General features: G+C 44.2%; 1 protein-coding gene across 1 annotated transcript; it reads right to left on the bottom strand.

Moving 5' to 3' along the window:
* Nucleotides 1–300: 300 nt before the first annotated feature.
* On the bottom strand, nt 301–15,793 carry LOC127330944 (uncharacterized). The gene is made up of 3 exons (XM_051357026.1): nt 15,560–15,793; nt 2,645–2,757; nt 301–614 (listed from the first exon to the last, which is right to left on the bottom strand). Exons 1-3 carry the CDS (start codon nt 15,701–15,703, stop codon nt 494–496), a joined length of 378 nt encoding a protein of 125 aa, XP_051212986.1. The 5' UTR covers nt 15,704–15,793; the 3' UTR covers nt 301–493.
* Nucleotides 15,794–19,651: the final 3,858 nt, after the last annotated feature.

Raw genomic sequence — 19,651 nt, 5'->3', positions numbered from 1 at the left:
CCAAACTTGGGAAATGGTTTTATTTTGTTCATTACAGATCACAAAAAGATCAAAAAATTGAACAGCTAGGGAGAGGTACCAAACCAGGTATCTTTCCAAAACCTAATCTTGGTCCCATCCCTAGCACCGGTTGTCGTAGGCTTCTACCCACATGCCCATCACGGTATGCTCAAAACAAGTGAAACTGATATATGACAAGTACACACCCATCATTCAGAAATAAAGTACTCCATCCGTTCGTATTTTAACTGAAACCAGCACCTGGTACAACAGGGTGTGTCAATCAATACCAAACAGAGGTAGTAGTACGTACCATTTTCAGATATATTTACATGTAGCAAGCACATCCAGTGTTCATCCCGATAAACAGATCCGGCATATACCTCATTAAAACCCTAGAATCCAGCACATGCATGACATAGCACATAAACATTACTGCATACCAGGTTCCGTCAACATCATTGGTTTAAGCCTCACACGCTCACATACTCCACTACATCGCACTGGTCAGCGACAGGATGGCCGTAGACGCACATAGGAACATCAGAACATTGCAGGTCTTCTCAATCGTGTGCAGCTCCCCGCGAAGTTTTGCCCAGAACTCAACCTCAAGCCTGTGCATGAAAGGGCATAACAGTAAATAAAGAGATTGAATGAGGAAAAACTGACAACTTATTAGAGAAGAATGAACACTAGAAAATATTTACAAAACTTTAAGTTCTAACAGGTCTGGTTACATCATACATTGCCACAGCTAAATTTCATCCGGTGTAATAAACGAAAAATTGCAATAAACAAGGTCTGTCAATGCCAATGTGGTTGACAGAAAGCATGATGCATGCATCACTCAAAATACGCATATCAGTGTAAATTTGGAACATCCAACACTTGAACAATTGTCCCGGAAAAAGGTCACGTGCCCTAGCAGTTTTATTCATTTCAAGGTTGTTCATCGTCGTACAGATAAGAAAGTAGAAGCTTTGAAGTGCTTCACTACAACCTCAAGGTTTCTGCTATCAAGACTCACATGATAATTTATCATACGTATTTAACATAACTAAAAAATGGCCATACTTCAACTATCATTTGCTGAAAGTAGCTGCTGCTACTACAGCAAGTGTCAAACGCAAAACAGTTGTTTTGATGACTAAAGCATGTTTATATTTCTGGAGAGAAAAAAAAGGTCAAGTTGTAACCTCAAGCTGACTGAGAGGCTTTTTGCACATTCTCCACAAAAATACCACTTGGTGACTAATGCTAACTGTGCCATTTCGGATCAAACAATTCTATAAGGATGATTTTGATTTTGTGGCAGCAGTAAACATATACTCCTTTATGAAGGGCGGAGGGTTTAGTGGCAAACAGAGGCGATGTGGAAATGGAAAACTTCAACTGTTACGGACAAAGAGTAAAATAGCTTATAGGAGAAGCGGTAGTATCTAACTCTCTATTGCCATGTAAATATCACTAATTCCAGAACATCGCTTTCACGCTTTTAGTTCTAACAGGTCTGTCTGTCCCAATGTGCTTGTATACTTGACAGAAAGTATGATGCATGCATCACTCAAAAACATGTTTCAGTGTAAATTTGGACCATCCAGCACTTGAACAATTGTCCTGGGAAAATAGAAAAGTCGCGTGCACTAGCAGTTTTATTCATTTCAAGGTTGTTCATCGTCCCACAGAAGAGAAAGTAAGAGCTTTGAAGTGCTCACTACAACGACAAGGTTTCTATTATCAAGACTCGCATGATAATTTATCATACATATTTGACATAACTAAAAACTGGCCATACTTCAACTATCACTTGCTGATAGTAGCAGCTGCTACTACAGCAAGTGTCAAACGCAAAACAGTTGTTTTGATGACTAAAGCACGTTTATATTTCTAGAGAAAAAAATGGTCAAGTTCCAACCTCAAGTTGACTCAGAGGCTTTTTGCACATTTTCACTAGGTGACTAATCTTCAGTGTGTCATTTGGGATCAAACATTTATATAAGGATAATTTTGATTTTGTGGCAGCAGTAAAAATTTGCTTCTTTATGAAGGGTGGAGGGATTAGTGGAAAACAGAGGCGATGTGAAAAAACAAAAATGTCAACCGTTATGAAGAAAGAGTAAAATAGCTATAGGAGAAGCGGTAGTATAAGACTGTCTATTGCCATTTAAACATCACTAATTCCAGAACATCGCTTTCACGTTATCTGAATATTAAACTGCCAGCTCCTAAACCAATGGTGTTAGAGTAATGACAAAGAAAATAAAAGGTGATCCCTAAATGCGAGAGGACTGAAGAATATTTATACAGAGAAAGTAGCTGCTGCTACTACAGTCAGTGTCAGAATGCTAATCTGTACAGTCTGCCGCACCATGAGGCCATAACAAATCATATCCTCAATGCTGTTTTCTCACACAAACATATACCAATGAAGGCTCACGCTTGACAGATCACATACAAAATTGAATGAGCGGATGCTCATATGCCAGGACCCGTTTGGTTGGGAGCCAAACACAAATACCTAATTCCCGCACCACGGAGAAAATCAGAAACTCCAACCATGCCATTAACTGCGTGCATCCTAGACAAAATGCGGAAATACCCCCCGGCGAACCCTACACACAACCAAAATCAGCATATCACATACCTCCACTGCTCATCCATTTGCTGCTGTATCACCTTCATGTTCCTCTTGAACTCTGCATGCGCACGATCTGATTTCTCCCGCAGCAATTCTTCAGAGTACTCTGCTTGGGGCCCCTGCAAATCAAGGGCACCGCCGCACCGTGCAAACATAATAAATGTTAGAATCTAATCGAATGTAACAAAGTGAACAAATCACCCAAACGAAGGGGGTGTTTGGTGTGGCTTTTTTTGGCTTTTGGCTTTGGCAAAAGCCACCAAAAGCACCTAAATAGGTGCTTTTTTTGGCTTTTGGATTTTGGAAGCCAAAAGAATAGGATCTTTGTTTTTGGCTTCCAAAATCCAAAAGCCAAAAAAAAGACTATTTAAAAAAGTGGCTGGCTTTTCAAGCCCAAAAGCCAAAAAAAGCCACACCAAACACCCCCGAAGTTGAACAAGATCACCCTAGGAACACGATCACCCAACCAAAGCCAAGACCACGTCAAGAAGGCCACCACCGACGACCGCCAACCAAACACAACATGTCAACCGGCAGACTCTAGGCTCCCCAGGCAGCACCTGAAAGAAGGGAACGACACCGAAGCATAGTCGCTGCCTGATCCAGAGATGGGCCACAAAGTGTCATGACCCACGATGACGCCTCCAATGAGGAAAAAGAGGCGCCAAATGAGGCACCATCGTTGGTGCCAGCAACTACCGGACAAGGCTTTCGCCTGGTACCCGACCACAGTATCACCGGCCACATGGGGTGACGAGAAGACGCGACGCACCTAGATCTGGCTGAGAGCAGGCAGACTCTCGACGCACGCATTGGGGCACCCGCCACCAGTTTACCACCACGCCCACCATTCAGGGCCGCCGCACATCAGGCAACAACTCACCAAGGCCTAGCAAGCCGACCCAAGTACCGCCAAGAAAACTCATCCAACTCCGAGATCCTAATCCATGCACTCCTTCAGCAGGAGCCGAGCGAACCATGATGAACACCCAAGGCAGCCACGCGAACCACAACTGACAGAGCTGATTGGCTGGTCAGTGTTAGTGGGGCTAGCTGCTGGCGGTGTTTGTGGTGTTCTTGACCACGTTCTACAGCAAGCAGGTCTACTGCATCGATCAGCTCTCCGTTCCGATTACTGGTGATTGTGTTTGTGGCACAGTTCAGCGCTACGGGCAGGGCATCGAAGCTCTGTGGTGTCCAGAATTTCGAATCTGCTTGCTCGAAGGTGAATCGTTACGGCTGTTTTGGGTCTCCCATGGATAGTGGCACATGGATTGGGTATCAGGATCATCCAGTTGTGTCTACGTTCATGGTAGCTGAACATAGTGCGCATGAGGTGTTTGATCCTAGGCCAGTACCAGGCTACACACACCAACTGTTTGGTCAAAGGCCAACACCAGGTATGTGGAATGTACACTTCAATTGCTCCATTCCAATTGCAGCAGAAGCATTCCCACTTCCTGGAGATAATGGTGCTGGAAGTGGAGCCCCGCAGATTTTCGACCCAAGGTCAACTACCGTAACACATCAGCATGAACCTCACGGTAATGAGAATTATACCCCATCCACACAGTCAGGTTCACTTTCTCCACTTTGGGTCCCCAATGCTATAAATCCCCAATCTGAATGGTGCTCAAGTTCTATTGAAAGGCCACACCAACTTTTTGATGCTATGCCAACTCTGCAAGGGAGAGTTCTTTTAGTCAGAATTCTTAATGCCATGTATCCGGTGACGTTAGACATGCTTAATCATGTCTTCTCACTTTATGGATCAGTGGAGAAGATTGTATATGCATCCCCTTTGACTGCACATCAAGTTCTGATTCAGTACCAACAACATCAAATGGCCAGCCTAGCTTTAAGATTACTACAGGGGCATTCTCTTTATCACTCATGTTGCTATATAGAGGTCAAATACGCACTAGGAAGTGAGCTGCAAGTTCTCTGTCCCTCCCTTGGCGTTGGTAATATTTTTGCACGTGAGAGCACAGAGCATGACACATCTACTATGCCCAATCAACGAGTAATTGAACAGCCCGCACCAATGCAAATTCTTGATGAATTACCTTCAAGCCATGGTCCTAAAGTGGCAGTTAAGCTGTGCAAGTCAGAAGTAGTTCAGGCAGCTACAATGGTGAGCCAAGGCAGTCCAGCTTCTTCAACACCGCTACTCATGCATGTTGACGACATGCAAGTGTCGATGAGTGTGCAAGATGTTCCTGGCCTGTTTGAAGAAATGCCAGTATATGATGTGTATGAGGAAGATAGAAGCGCTTCCCTGAATTTTGTCAGTGAGTTGTGTGAAATTGTTGGTCAGCAAAATCAATATGCTAGTGAGAAGCCCATCTATGATTGTGAGGAACCCCATTGTGGTGCAAAATTATCCTCAGGGGAATCTGATCACGGACTGCTTGCAGTGTGTTTCAATAACGCTTCAGATAATGCATTCAGTCACGAGGCTACAGATTTTACATTTCCAATTGGTCATGTTATACATGCTGACCGGTCCGTCAATCTCACAAACGAAAAGAGCATCCAGGCTGCCTCTTCACTGTTTGTTCAAGGAACAACCGTGCACTACACTGATGAGAGCTCTGAAATAAATTTCAAGAAGCAAGATATGCTCATCAACAAGCATGGCATCCCTGGCAGTAACCCGGATCTCTCATTTCTCAAGTGTGGCATATCTCCATGTCAACATCATTGCGATCTAAACAATGACAAGGAAGGGTTGCTTTGGGATCTAAGAAGTGTTAGGAGTACAACAAGATGCAGCGTGAGCTGTTTGATGTTCAGTTTACGTGAAGCATATCCTATATTGCCTTCTACATGGAATCCTGGGATACAATGGTTCTCATATAAAAAGCTGCACTTTTTTCCTCTGATTCCATGTCCTCTACACAATATGAACATTTCTTCTATGTGGGAGCTCTCACTGGAGAAAGGAAAACAGGTGCAATGGGATCCAGGTATCAAACTCTTCTTATATGAGCTCTTGTGGTTGCAGACCTTGAGTAAAGGAACTGAATATGCAATGCGGCTTTTATTGGTTGTGAAGTATGATACTCAAATTGATACCACTGCCAATATGTGTTGTCCCCCTACATATCTGCTTCAGCAAAAAAGCAACATTGCAGCAGTGCTTCATTTTTGGAGATCAATATTCGATGGTATTCCCTATTGCCAGATTTTTCAGAGATACACTGCAATGAGTTTACTATTTCATTGTCATGGAATTCCTCTTTGGCTGATCCATTTTCAAGTTCCTTAACATGAAGAAAGTTTCTGTAGAAACTTGTTTATCCATTACTGAGCAATGGCCTGAAGAAGGGAGGAATGTCAGGGAATGGTATTGGTAGGTAATATGGGGTTACTACTGGTTATTAGTGTGTGAGGGCAGTATTGGTTTTTCAACTAGTCCATCATCTTGTACCTAGCCTCACTCCATATAAGGCTATCTGTGTATCCTGTGAAAGCAATCAAGAAATCAAATACTCTCTCTGTTTCATTTTGTAGTGCCTATAGTTTTTTGGCACGGAAATTAGCGCAAGAGTATTTTTTACGTAAGACCTTCTAGCTGAACGATTTGAGATCAACATAAAATTTGCGAAATCCATATCTTCCTAACTTACCGTAACAAATCCCACAAATCTCTCTTGTTGATTCTCCATATATGTGCAGCCAAGTTCAATTAAGGAAAGTAAAACATTGTTGCCTAATTTTAAGGAATCGTTGGACCATGCATTAGGCATCTCAATTAATTGTTTTCAATTTTGTATGGATTTTTTCTCACGCATGTTGTGTGGGAGCTGAACAGGGGAGGGGGTAATTAAAAAAAAGCCAAGCTACAACCTTATATTCTGAAACAAATGCCAAAAATCTATAGGCACTATAGAAAGAAACGGAGGGAGTACCAAATTTGTCTAGTACCAGTTCTTACTTTCCTGCCTTAATTTTCTGCAGTTTATATCCAGCAATTTACATAGTTTTTGCCTTAATTCCTCTAAATTCCCTATTTTACCTATCCTAGTTCATCAGATCCTAGCAGGATCCTGACACCTATTTCCTGGATGATGACGAGGGCACCCGGTGGTGAACGGAGGAGCAGAGAAGGACGGAATTTTGGGTACTTACTGTAGGATAACGTTGCATAGAAAACAAAAAATTTCCTACCGCGAACACGCAATCCAAGCCAAGATGCAATCTAGAAGACGGTAGCAACGAGGGGTTTATCGAGTCTCACCCTTGAAGAGATTCCAAAGCCTACAAGAGGAGGCTCTTGTTGCTGCGGTAGACGTTCACTTGCCGCTTGCAAAAGCGCGTAGAAGATCTTGATCACGATCGGTTCCGGCGCCACGAACGGGCAGCACCTCCGTACTCGGTCACACGTTCGGTTGTTGATGAAGACGACGTCCACCTCCCCGTTCCAGCGGGCAGCGGAAGTAGTAGCTCCTCTTGAATCCGACAGCACGACGGCGTGGTGTCGGTGGTGGTGGAGAAGTCCGGCGGAGCTTCGCTAAGCGTGCGGGAAGTGGAGGAGCGGGGCGGCTAGGGTTTGGGGAGAGGGGGGCGCCGGCCACTATGGGGTGCGGCCACCTTGGTGGTGTTTGAGGTGGCCGGCCCCCTCCCCCTTGGCCCTCATTATATAGGTGGAACCCCAAGAGTTGGTCTCCAAGTCTTCGAATAAGACCCGAACCAAAAACCTTCCATATGGAGGGGAAACCTAGCCAAGCTAGGACTCCCACTTGAGGTGGGAGTTCCACCTCCCATATGGGGGGGTGGCCGGCCCCCTAAGGGGGAGTCCACTTGGGACTCCTCCCCCACTAGGGTTGGCCGGCTATGGAGGTGGAGTCCCATGTGGACTCCACCTTCCTTGGTGGTTTCTTCTGGACTTTTCTAGAACCTTCTAGAACCTTCCATAGAACCTTCCGCGTCAATTTAATTCACATAAAATGACATCCTATATATGAATCTTATTCTCCGGACCATTCCGTAACTCCTCGTGACGTCCGGGATCTCATCCGGGACTCCGAACAAATATTCGAACTCCATTCCATATTCAAGTACTACCATTTCAACATCCAACTTTAAGTGTGTCACCCTACGGTTCGTGAACTATGCGGACATGGTTGAGTACTCACTTCGACCAATAACCAATAGCGGGATCTGGAGATCCATAATGGCTCCCACATATTCAACGATGACTTTAGTGATCGAATGAACCATTCACATACAATACCAATTCCGTTTGTCACGTGATATTTTACTTGTCCGAGGTTTGATCTTCGGTATCACTCTATACCTTGTTCAACCTCGTCTCCTGACAAGTACTCTTTACTCGTACCGTGGTATGTGGTCTCTTATGAACTCATTCATATGCTTGCAAGACATTAGACGACATTCCACCGAGAGGGCCCAGAGTATATCTATCCGTCATCGGGATGGACAAATCCCACTGTTGATCCATATGCCTCAACTCATACTTTCCGGATACTTAATCCCACCTTTATAGCCACCCATTTACGCAGTGGTGTTTGGTGTAATCAAAGTACCTTTCCGGTATAAGTGATTTACATGATCTCATGGTCATAAGGACTAGGTAACTATGTATCGAAAGCTTATAGCAAATAACTTAATGACGAGATCTTATGCTACGCTTAATTGGGTGTGTCCATTACATCATTCATACAATGACATAACCTTGTTATTAATAACATCCAATGTTCATGATTATGAAACTAATCATCCATTAATCAACAAGCTAGTTTAAGAGGCATACTAGGGACTTCTTGTTGTCTACATATCACACATGTACTAATGTTTCGATTAATACAATTATAGCATGATATATAAACATTTATCATAAACATAAAGATATAAATAATAACGACTTTATTATTGCCTCTAGGGCATATCTCCTTCATTCTCCCACTTGCACTAGAGTCAATAATCTAGATTACATTGTAATATACCTAACACCCATGGCATTCTGGTGTTGGTCATGCTTTGCCCTAGGGAGAGCTTTAGTCAACGGATCTGCTACATTCAGATCAGTGTGTACTTTGCAAATCTTTACTTCTCTATCTTCGATGTACTCGCGAATCGAGTGGTAACGCAGCTTGATATGTTTCAGCCTCTTGTGTGACCTTGGCTCTTGTGCATTGGCGATGGCACCCATGTTATCACAGTAAATGATTAATGGGTCCAATGCACTAGGAACCACACCGAGCTCTACAATGAACCTCTTCATCCATACCGCTTCTGATGAAGCCTCTGAAGCCGCTATGTACTCTGATTCTGTTGAAGACTTTGCCACCGTGCACTGCTTCGAGCTTGCCCAGCTTTTGCGGCACCATTCAATATAAACACGTACCCAGATTGTGACTTAGAGTCATCGGGATCGGTGTTCCAACTTGCATCGGTGTAACCACTTACAACGAGCTCTTGGTCACCTCCATAACAAAGAAACATATCCTTAGTTCTTTTCAAGTACTTCAGGATATTCTTGACCGCTGTCCAGTGTTCCATTCCTGGATCACTTTGATATCTGCTAGTCAAACTAACAGCATGTGCTATATCCGGTCTAGTACATAGCATGGCATACATGATAGATCCTACTGCCGAGGCATAGGGGATTTTACTCATCCTTTCTCTTTTTCTGCCGTAGCCGGTCCTTGAGTCTTACTCAAGACTTTGCCTGGTAACATAGGTAAGAACCCTTTCTTACTTTCGTCCATTCTAAACTTCTTTAGAATCTTGTCCAGATATGTACTCAGTGATAGCCCTATTAGGCGTCTTGATCTATCTCTATAAATCTTGATGCCTAATATATACGATGCTTCACCAAGGTCTTTCATTGAAAAACTATTATTCAAATAACCTTTAACACTGCTTAATAGTTCTATATCATTTCCGATCAACAATATGTCATCTACATATAATATCAGGAATGCTACAGAGCTCCCACTCACTTTCTTGTAAATACAGGCCTCTCCATGACACTGTATAAACCCGAAGTCTTTGATCACTTTATCAAAGCGTCGGTTCCAACTTCTTGATGCTTGCTTCATCCATAGATTGAACTCTGAAGTTTGCATACTTTGTCAGCATTTTTAGGATCGACAAAACCTTTGGGTTGTACCATATACAACTCTTCCTCAATGTCTCCATTAAGGAACGCCGTTTTGACATCCATCTGCCAAATCTCATAATCGAAAAATGCAGCTATTGCTAACAAAATCCTCACAGATTTTAGCTTCGCTACAGGTGAGAAAGTCTCATCGTAGTCAACTCCTTGAATTTGTCGGAAACCCTTTGCGACAAGTCGAGCTTTATAGACGATAATATTACCATCGCATCTGTTTTTCTCTTGAAGATCCATTTATTCTCGACAGCCTTTCGGCTATCAGTTAAGTCTACCAAAGTCCATACTTTGTTATCATACATGGATCCCATTTCGGATTTCATGGCTTCTTGCCATTTGTTGGAATCTGGGCTCATCATCGCTTCTTCATACGTCGCAGGGTCCTCATCATTGTTATCCACAATCATGACATTTAGACAAGGATCATACCAATCAGGAGTGGTACGTTCCCTTGTCGATCTGCGAGGTTCGATGGTTTCCTCGTTCGAAGTTTCATGATCATTATCATTAGCTTCCTCTGTTGCCGGTGTAGGCGGTACAGGTACAACTTCCTGCTTGCGCTACTCGATCAACGAGTATAGATTCATCAATCTCATCGAGTTCTACTTTTCTTCCAGTCACTTCTTTAGTGAGAAATTCTTTCTCAAGAAAGGTTCCGTTCTTAGCAACAAAGATTTTGCCTTCGGATTTGTGATAGAAAGTATACCTTATAGTTTCCTTAGGGTATCCTATGAAGACGCATTTCTCCGCTTTGGGTTCTAGCTTGTCCGGTTGTAACTTCTTTACATAGGCTTCGCAACCCCAAACTTTCAGGAACTACAGCTTAGGTTTCTTATTAAACCATAATTCATACGGTGTCGTTTCTACGGATTTTGATGGTGCTCTATTTAAAGTGAATGCGGCTGTCTCTAATGCATAACTCCAAAATGATAACGGCAAATCAGTAAGAGACATCATAGAACGAACCATATCTAAGAGAGTTCGATTACGACGTTCGGACACACCGTTACGTTGAGGTGTTCCCGGCGGTGTCAATTGTGAAAGTATTCCGCATTTCTTTAAATGCATGCCAAACTCATAACTCAGATATTCACCTCCACGATCAGATCGTAGAAATTTGATCTTCTTGTTACGTTGATTTTCTACTTCACTTTGGAATTCCTTAAACTTCTCGAAAGTTTCGGATTTATGTTTCATGAAATAGATATACCCATATCTACTCAGATCATCTGTGAAGGTTAGAACATAACGATAACCACCGCGCGATGCTACGCTCATTGGTCCACATACATCGGTATGTATGATTTCCAATAAGTCAGTAGCTCGCTCCATCATACCAGAAAATGGAGTCTTTGTCATTTTTCCCATTAGACATGCTTCGCATCTATCAAGTGACTCAAAGTCAAGTGATTCAAGTAATCCATCAGTATGGAGTTTCTTCATGCGTTTCACTCCAATATGACCAAGACGACAGTGCCACATATAAGTAGAATTATCATTTAATTTAATTCGCTTAGCATCTATGTTATGCATATGCGTATCACTACTATCGAGATCTAACAGAAATAAGCCATTCTTTTGTGGTGCTCGACCATAAAAGATATTATTCATAAAAATAGAACAACCATTATTCTCAGACTTGAATGAATAACCGTCTTGCATTAAACAAGATCCAGATATAATGTTCATGCTCAACGCGGGTACAAAATAACAATTATTTAGGCTTAAAACTAATCCCGAAGGTAGATGTAGAGGAAGTGTGCCGACAGCGATCACATCGACTTTGGATCCATTTCCAACGCGCATCGTCACTTCATCTTTCAATAGTCTTCGTTTATTCTTTAGTTCCTGTTTCGAGTTACAGATATGAGCAACCGAACCAGTATCAAATACCCAGTACTAGAACGAGAACCAGTGAGATAAACATCTATAACATGTATATCAGATATACCTTCTTTCTTTTTCTTGACAAGGCCGCTCTTCAGATCAGCCAGATACTTGGAGCAATTACGCTTCCAGTGTCCCTTCTCCTTGCAGTAATAGCACTCAGCATCAGGCTTAGGGCCGTTCTTAGGTTTCACAGGAGGCGTGGCAGCTTTCTTGCCACCCTTCTTGAATTTTCCCTTAGACTTGCCCTGTTTCTTGAAACTGGTGGTCTTGTTGACCATCAACACTTGGTGCTCTTTCTTGATCTCAATCTCAGCAGCTTTTAGCATGCCAAAGAGTTCAGGTAACTCCTTGTTCATGTTCTGCATATTGTAGTTCATCACAAAGTTCTTGTAACTTGGTGGCAGTGATTGAAGGACACGATTAATCCCCAGTCTGTTAGGAATCACTATTCCCAAGTCACTGAGTTTCTTCGCATGCCCGGTCATGGCGAGCATGTGCTCACTAACGGAGCTGCCTTCTTCCATCATGCAGCTGAAGAATTGTTTCGATGCTTCATAGCATTCCACGGCCGCATGAGTCTCAAAAATAGCTTTCAGCTCTTTCATCAACTCATGAGGATCGTGGTGCTCAAAACGTTTTTGAAGATCGGATTCCAGACTGCATAGGATGGCACACTGAACTTGAGAGTACCGTATTTTCCGAGTCTCGTAAACAGCTTTTACTTCATCGGTTTCAGTTTCTGCAGGAGGGTCACCTAGCGGTGCATCAAGCACATATTGCAGATTTCCGCCAGAGAGGAAGATCCTCACATGACGGAACCAGTCGGTGAAGTTGCTACCGTTGCTCTTAAGTTTCTCTTTCTCTAGGAACTGATTAAAATTGATTGAGGACGCCATCTCTACAACATATATTTGCAAAAGTTTAGACTAAGTTTATGACAAATTTGAGTTCAAATTTTAATTCAACATAATTAAAAATCTAGGTGAACTCCCACTCAAAACAATATCCCTCGCATTGTCTTAGTGATCACACGAACCAAATCCACCGCACCTATGTCCGATCATCACGAGACAAGGTGTGATTTCAATGGCGAACACTCAAAGTGTTCATCATATCAACCATATGATTCATGCTCTACCTTTCGGTATCACGTGTTCCGAGACCATGTCTGTACATGCTAGGCTCGTCAAGGCCACCTTAGTATCCGCATGTGCAAAGCTCTTGCACCCGTTGTATGCACTTGTTGATTCTATCACACCCGATCATCACGAGATGCTTCGAAACGACAAGTCTTGGCAACGGTGCTACTAAGGATGAACACTTTATTATCTTGAGATTTTAGTGAGGGATCATCTTATAATGCTACCGTCGCGATCTAAGCAAAATAAGATGCATAAAAGGATTAACATCACATGCAGTTCATATGTGATATGATATGGCCCTTTTATCTTTGCGCCTTTGATCTTCATCTCCAAAGCACGGACATGATCTCCATCATCTTCGGACATGATCTCCATCATCGTCGGCGTAGCATCAAGGTCAATGGCGCCGTCTTCATGATTGTCCTCCATGTAGCAACTATTACAACTACTTTGAAATACTACTCAACATGAAATTTAAAGACAACCATAAGGCTCCTGCCGGTTGCCACAATACAATAATGATCATCTCATACATATTCATCATCACATTATGGCCATATCACATCACCAAACCCTGCAAAAACAAGTTAGACGTCTCTAATTTGGTTTGCATATTTTACGTGGTTTAGGGTTTTTGAGAGAGATCTAATCTACCTACGAACATGAACCACAACGTTGATACTAATGTTTTCAATAGAAGAGTAAATTGAATCTTCACTATAGTAGGAGAGACAGACACCCGCAAAGCCTCTTATGCAATACAAGTTGCATGTCGAACGAGGAACAAGTCTCATGAACGCGGTCATGTAAAGTTAGTCCGAGCCGCTTCATCCCACTATGCCACAAAGATGCAAAGTACTCAAACTAAAGATAACAAGAGCATCAACGCCCACAAAACCATTGTGTTCTACTCGTGCAACCATCTATGCATAGACACGACTCTGATACCACTGTAGGATAACGTTGCATAGAAAACAAAAAATTTCCTACCGCGAACACGCAATCCAAGCTAAGATGCAATCTAGAAGACGGTAGCAACGAGGGGTTTATCGAGTCTCACCCTTGAAGAGATTCCAAAGCCTACAAGAGGAGGCTCTTGTTGCTGCGGTAGACGTTCACTTGCCGCTTGCAAAAGCGCATAGAAGATCTTGATCACGATCGGTTCCGGTGCCACGAACGGGCAGCACCTCCGTACTCGGTCACACGTTCGGTTGTTGATGAAGACGACGTCCACCTCCCCGTTCCAGCGGGCAGCGGAAGTAGTAGCTCCTCTTGAATCCGACAGCACGATGGCGTGGTGTCGGTGGTGGTGGAGAAGTCCGGCGGAGCTTCGCTAAGCGTGCGGGAAGTGGAGGAGCGGGGCGGCTAGGGTTTGGGGAGAGGGGGGCGCCGGCCACTATGGGGTGCGGCCAACTTGGTGGTGTTTGAGGTGGCCGGCCCCCTCCCCCTTGGCCCTCATTATATAGGTGGAACCCCAAGAGTTGGTCTCCAAGTCTTCGAATAAGACCCGAACCAAAAACCTTCCATATGGAGGGGAAACCTAGCCAAGCTAGGACTCCCACTTGAGGTGGGAGTTCCACCTCCCATATGGGGGGGTGGCCGGCCCCCTAAGGGGGAGTCCACTTGGGACTCCTCCCCCACTAGGGTTGGCCGGCCATGGAGGTGGAGTCCCATGTGGACTCCACCTTCCTTGGTGGTTTCTTCCGGACTTTTCTAGAACCTTCTAGAACCTTCCATAGAACCTTCCGCGTCAATTTAATTCACATAAAATGACATCCTATATATGAATCTTATTCTCCGGACCATTCCGGAACTCCTCGTGACGTCCGGGATCTCATCCGGGACTCCGAACAAATATTCGAACTCCATTCCATATTCAAGTACTACCATTTCAACATCCAACTTTAAGTGTGTCACCCTACGGTTCGTGAACTATGCGGACATGGTTGAGTACTCACTTCGACCAATAACCAATAGCGGGATCTGGAGATCCATAATGGCTCCCACATATTCAACGATGACTTTAGTGATCGAATGAACCATTCACATACAATACCAATTCCGTTTGTCACGCGATATTTTACTTGTCCGAGGTTTGATCTTCGGTATCACTCTATACCTTGTTCAACCTCGTCTCCTGACAAGTACTCTTTACTCGTACCGTGGTATGTGGTCTCTTATGAACTCATTCATATGCTTGCAAGACATTAGACGACATTCCACCGAGAGGGCCCAGAGTATATCTATCCGTCATCGGGATGGACAAATCCCACTGTTGATCCATATGCCTCAACTCATACTTTCCGGATACTTAATCCCACCTTTATAGCCACCCATTTACGCAGTGGTGTTTGGTGTAATCAAAGTACCTTTCCGGTATAAGTGATTTACATGATCTCATGGTCATAAGGACTAGGTAACTATGTATCGAAAGCTTATAGCAAATAACTTAATGACGAGATCTTATGCTACGCTTAATTGGGTGTGTCCATTACATCATTCATACAATGACATAACCTTGTTATTAATAACATCCAATGTTCATGATTATGAAACTAATCATCCATTAATCAACAAACTAGTTTAAGAGGCATACTAGGGACTTCTTGTTGTCTACATATCACACATGTACTAATGTTTCGGTTAATACAATTATAGCATGATATATAAACATTTATCATAAACATAAAGATATAAATAATAACGACTTTATTATTGCCTCTAGGGCATATCTCCTTCACTTACCGCTGCGGATGGACGCTGCGACAGGGATCGAGACCCCGCCGCCGGCTGCAGAGCTTGGATCACCGGGGACGGCGCGTAGGACGGCGGCGCCCCGAGACGGCCGGCGAGGGATGGCGCCTTCCGGAGGAGAGCCCGCAGCGCCATGGTTCCGGTCGATTTCGCTCCTGCGCCTCCTCCTCGTCTCCGGCGGCGGAGCAGGCCAGTTCCTCTCTGTCACTTTCTTTTAGGGATACTTCTCTCATTTGTTATGTAACCAGTGTGCATGGGCCAAGAATGGCCCATACAGGACCCAGGTTATTCAGAAACAGTTTACTCTAGGAAAAAAAATGTCGCACTTTTTCTTTACAAAATACTAAAATGGTGAAAATATTTGACTCGATATATCTTCCTGGGACAATTGCATTGAAGGTATTCAGGGAATGTGGCAAACATTTCATAACATTTTAAGAATTTTCTCCAAAAACAAACAAACACCGTAATGCTTTCAAAGCATTGTGGTTGTTCAAAACCTGAAATATTCTACAAGTAGCAACACACACTTGAAGATCATATAGAGAGAAAAGGCGTTAGTGACCAACTAGTTGTTCTTTTACGGCATCCCTAACCGTTCCCCTTACACTCTTTAGAGGAGCAAATTTGTGCCGCTAACCGAAAGAACCGAGTCTAGTAGAAACCGTAAATCGGTTAGCGGCGCATATATATCCAACTGAGGAGCAAATATTTCCCATTCCCCCTATATTTGCTCGGCGGCCGACCGAGGTGCAAATCTATCCCCATCGCCACATCATCCACCGTACCACCTCCGGCCGCCGCCAAACCAATCCCCATCGCCGCCAAAACCATCCCCATGGCCGGATCTTCCCGCCACTGCTCGTTTCCGCCCATCCGCAGCGTCAGCCGCAAACCGCCCATCACAGTGTCGCCGAACTAGCGCCCCTGCCGACCTTTCATCGCCACCGCATAGACGCTACCACGGCGTGCGTCAATGCGAGTGGGGAACCTGGGTGGCCGAGATCACCGACCAGAGCACCGAATGACAGATCTGGCTAGACACCTTCCAGTCGGCAGCGCATGCGGCGTGGAGGCATGAAATCGAGAAGGTTAGGCTCCACGGCAGTGAGTGCGGAGAGCTCAAATTCTTTGGTCGGCACCGCTGAGCCCGTGTCGGAGCTCGTCGCGCCTCCCCACCACGGTGGCACGGCCCAGCTTGCGAGGGAGGACCGCGAGGCGTGGGAATGCCTCGAGGTGGAGCGCGCTGGTGATGAGTACATGGCCAACCTCCGCCGCCAAAATCCTGAACGCGTCGCCGTAGAGGCGGCGGCGTACACCATGCACGAGGAGAGGCTCCACGATGGAGGAAGAGGAGGCAACACCGATGATGACAACCTCGACTTCTCCATGTTCGATGACTAGGCGGCAACCGGTGAGAGAAACTCAACTTTTTCATCACTTTCTTCAAGAATGTCCAATTACATCATTACCCAGTACACAACCGGTGAGAGAAACCCAACTTTTGCATCACTTTCTTCAAGAATGACCAATCACCCCTGTCATACTCCTTTGGTAAATCCAATTTATACGCGCAATTTTTTGTTGTTGGATCCTTCTCTTATTTGATGTGATGAATGCACTCAAAATCCAACAAAGCATTATCTATAATCATCCTAACCGGGACAAAGTGATGAGGACATCACATCTATTGATACAACCGCTGTACCTACAGCCAAACAAATACAATGACCAATCACTTGAGCTCGTGCCAAACAACTTAACTATCAGGTACTTTCGTTTCTTGGAACTATTCCTCACACACAGAAGAATATGATGCTGCCTAAATCAGATATGTTTGTTACTTTTAGGAATGATGGACCTAGCATGGATGAGGAGGACAAGCATTGGAGCATGATCACACATGGATCGAGGAGATGGCAGCAAGTACTTGATGATTGAAGATGACACCACAAGTGGAGATTTCAGAACTTTCAAGCCACCATAAAAAGAGATGAAGACATGGATGAAATATAGAGTTTCACACTTCATAATTTCGTCCATAGCATAATATGGTGTTGCGTCACCTTTAGTTTTAGGCCAGGCCCATGTCATTTTCGCAGGAATTAAGTCAGCCACTTTTTAGAGTCCGTATTAAAGGGGGAAAGGCCTTCTAGGGTTTGGTTCGGCCACCATACGTATGGCTGGCCGAAATCCCACCTTTTCCTCCTTTAAATACCCACATAGCCGTCACGTTTAGACTCGGATTTTGATTAGATTAAAAGTTAGCCATTGCTGCAACTCTCGTGTACTTCTTTTGAGGCCAACGCCCAGAACAAGACCGACTATTCGGAATCCCACCTTATTCAATAAACTTTCATCTTTCATCCACAATATTCTGATTGCAATATTAATTCTTACTTGTTCTCGATTTCAGGTAGGAATTAAGACCCTCGCTCGTCAGGCTGATCGTGCATCCGCAAGATCAGTAACTCCCGGAGATTGTCCTAGCGATTGCATTGGCGCACGAGCTTAGCACGTGTAGTCGGATCGTCAAGCATGAAATCCACCAACAAATCGATCTATATTCATCTCATCGAAAGATCAGACACCTTTGCCCTATCAAGTGGTATCAGATTCCAGGTTGCTCGGTGAGATTTTACTGTTTTCCTAGTGTAGATTGCATCTGCCATCATACCCATAAACCACGAAAAGCCAAAAAATGCAGTTAGGGTTTAGATCATATCGTCCTATAAACCCCCCTACCACGTCTTTGCATTGTCTTTTCAGTTTTGCATAGTTGAATTTGTGTCTGCATCTTCGTGTCGAGTTGCTGGTCTTAGCGTCTAGTTCATTTAGAGTTTCGAGTTCTGGTCATATTAGTCACGCTGCCGCCACTCGCACCATACGCAGATCACCGCCATCATCGCCATATACACCTGCCACATATTTCCGCCATCTCCATATATACATCACCATATACACCTGCCATATACACCTGCCATATACTTCCGTCATCGCCATATACACCTGCCATATACACCCGCATCTACCATATACCCCGTTTCCTACCGCGGCACTGATTGTTGCTGTTTCTCTGCCGCGACAGAGTCCGAGTAGAGTTAGGTTTTATTGTTTTTCCTCCTTAGTTGTTTCCTTCTAATTTCGTCCGTGTTGTAGAAAAAATTTCTCGTGAGATAAGTTTCGGCCGCCGGTAAAGAATTGTGAAGGAGAACAAAAAAAAGTCTGGGAACGCCTCCGATTTTTTTTTGGCTACATTGATTTTTCACCTTGGCGATAAATTTTCGCCACTGGCCGTTATAGCGACATTTTTTTTGTGCCTGCACGCTTTCCGAAGCACTCTCGAAAATTTCGATAAATTTTTTTCTAAGGCTATACTGTTTTTAGACCTCGGGGATCAGTTTGAGACACTTGCCATCATAGTGATTTTTCGCATCTCGGTTCGCCACATCATCGCCACCTTATCGCTGCTAGTTGCTTGTGTGCCGCGCCATGACCTCGTTAGTGTTCTAGGCTCGCGTCTCTAGTACGGTCTAGCCTAGGACCAGCACATCACAGTTGTTGAGCATACTTTCAATACTGCATCGCTGTTTTGACAATTGATGTTTTGCTACCATACATAAGCCATCCTACAGCTTCACATATTGTCTCCACGTGCTTTGTATCGACACCTGGTAATCGCTTTGGCAATCTTTGGAGACGCTGATTGTTGCTGGTTGTTACATCGCCTTCCTCCTGTTTGGTAAGAACTTGTAAGAGCTTTGTATTTTGCTTGACGAATTGCGCGTGAACCACCATATTCCATAGTTTGTAGGCATATACATTTGTGCATTTTGTGTACTAATCATGACAGGACCTACACCGGGAGCTGTTGACCCGGCAAAGATGACGACTGAGGAGTTGCATGCTCACTTCACCCATCTTTTGGGCGGGCATGCACGTGACGTCGATGCGCGCATTGGTGACGTGGACGCCAAATTCACCAACGCGCTGGAAAAGCTGGATGGCCTCGAGACAGCTTTCAATTCCAAGCTCGACGCCAAGTTCCAGGAGTTCTTGACTCGGTTGCCGCCACCTCGCGAC

The sequence above is a fragment of the Lolium perenne genome, chromosome 2, assembly GCF_019359855.2.
Source record: "Lolium perenne isolate Kyuss_39 chromosome 2, Kyuss_2.0, whole genome shotgun sequence".
NCBI classification, from domain to species: Eukaryota; Viridiplantae; Streptophyta; class Magnoliopsida; order Poales; family Poaceae; genus Lolium; species Lolium perenne.
The sequence above is the reverse complement of the archived record's forward strand: the minus strand, read 5'-3'. Positions and strand labels throughout refer to the sequence as shown.

What these genes read in the sequence shown, in the direction of transcription:
- LOC127330944 (XM_051357026.1), bottom strand. Translation starts at nt 15,703, where the DNA reads ATGGCGCTGCGGGCTCTCCTCCGGAAGGCGCCATCCCTCGCCGGCCGT. An exon ending in CGCAGCGTCCATCCGCAGCG is followed by an intron (nt 2,758 to 15,559) that starts GTAAGTGAAGGA and finishes CTTGATTTGCAG; the next exon opens with GGGCCCCAAGCAGAGTACTC. An exon ending in CAAATGGATGAGCAGTGGAG is followed by an intron (nt 615 to 2,644) that starts GTATGTGATATG and finishes TTTCATGCACAG; the next exon opens with GCTTGAGGTTGAGTTCTGGG.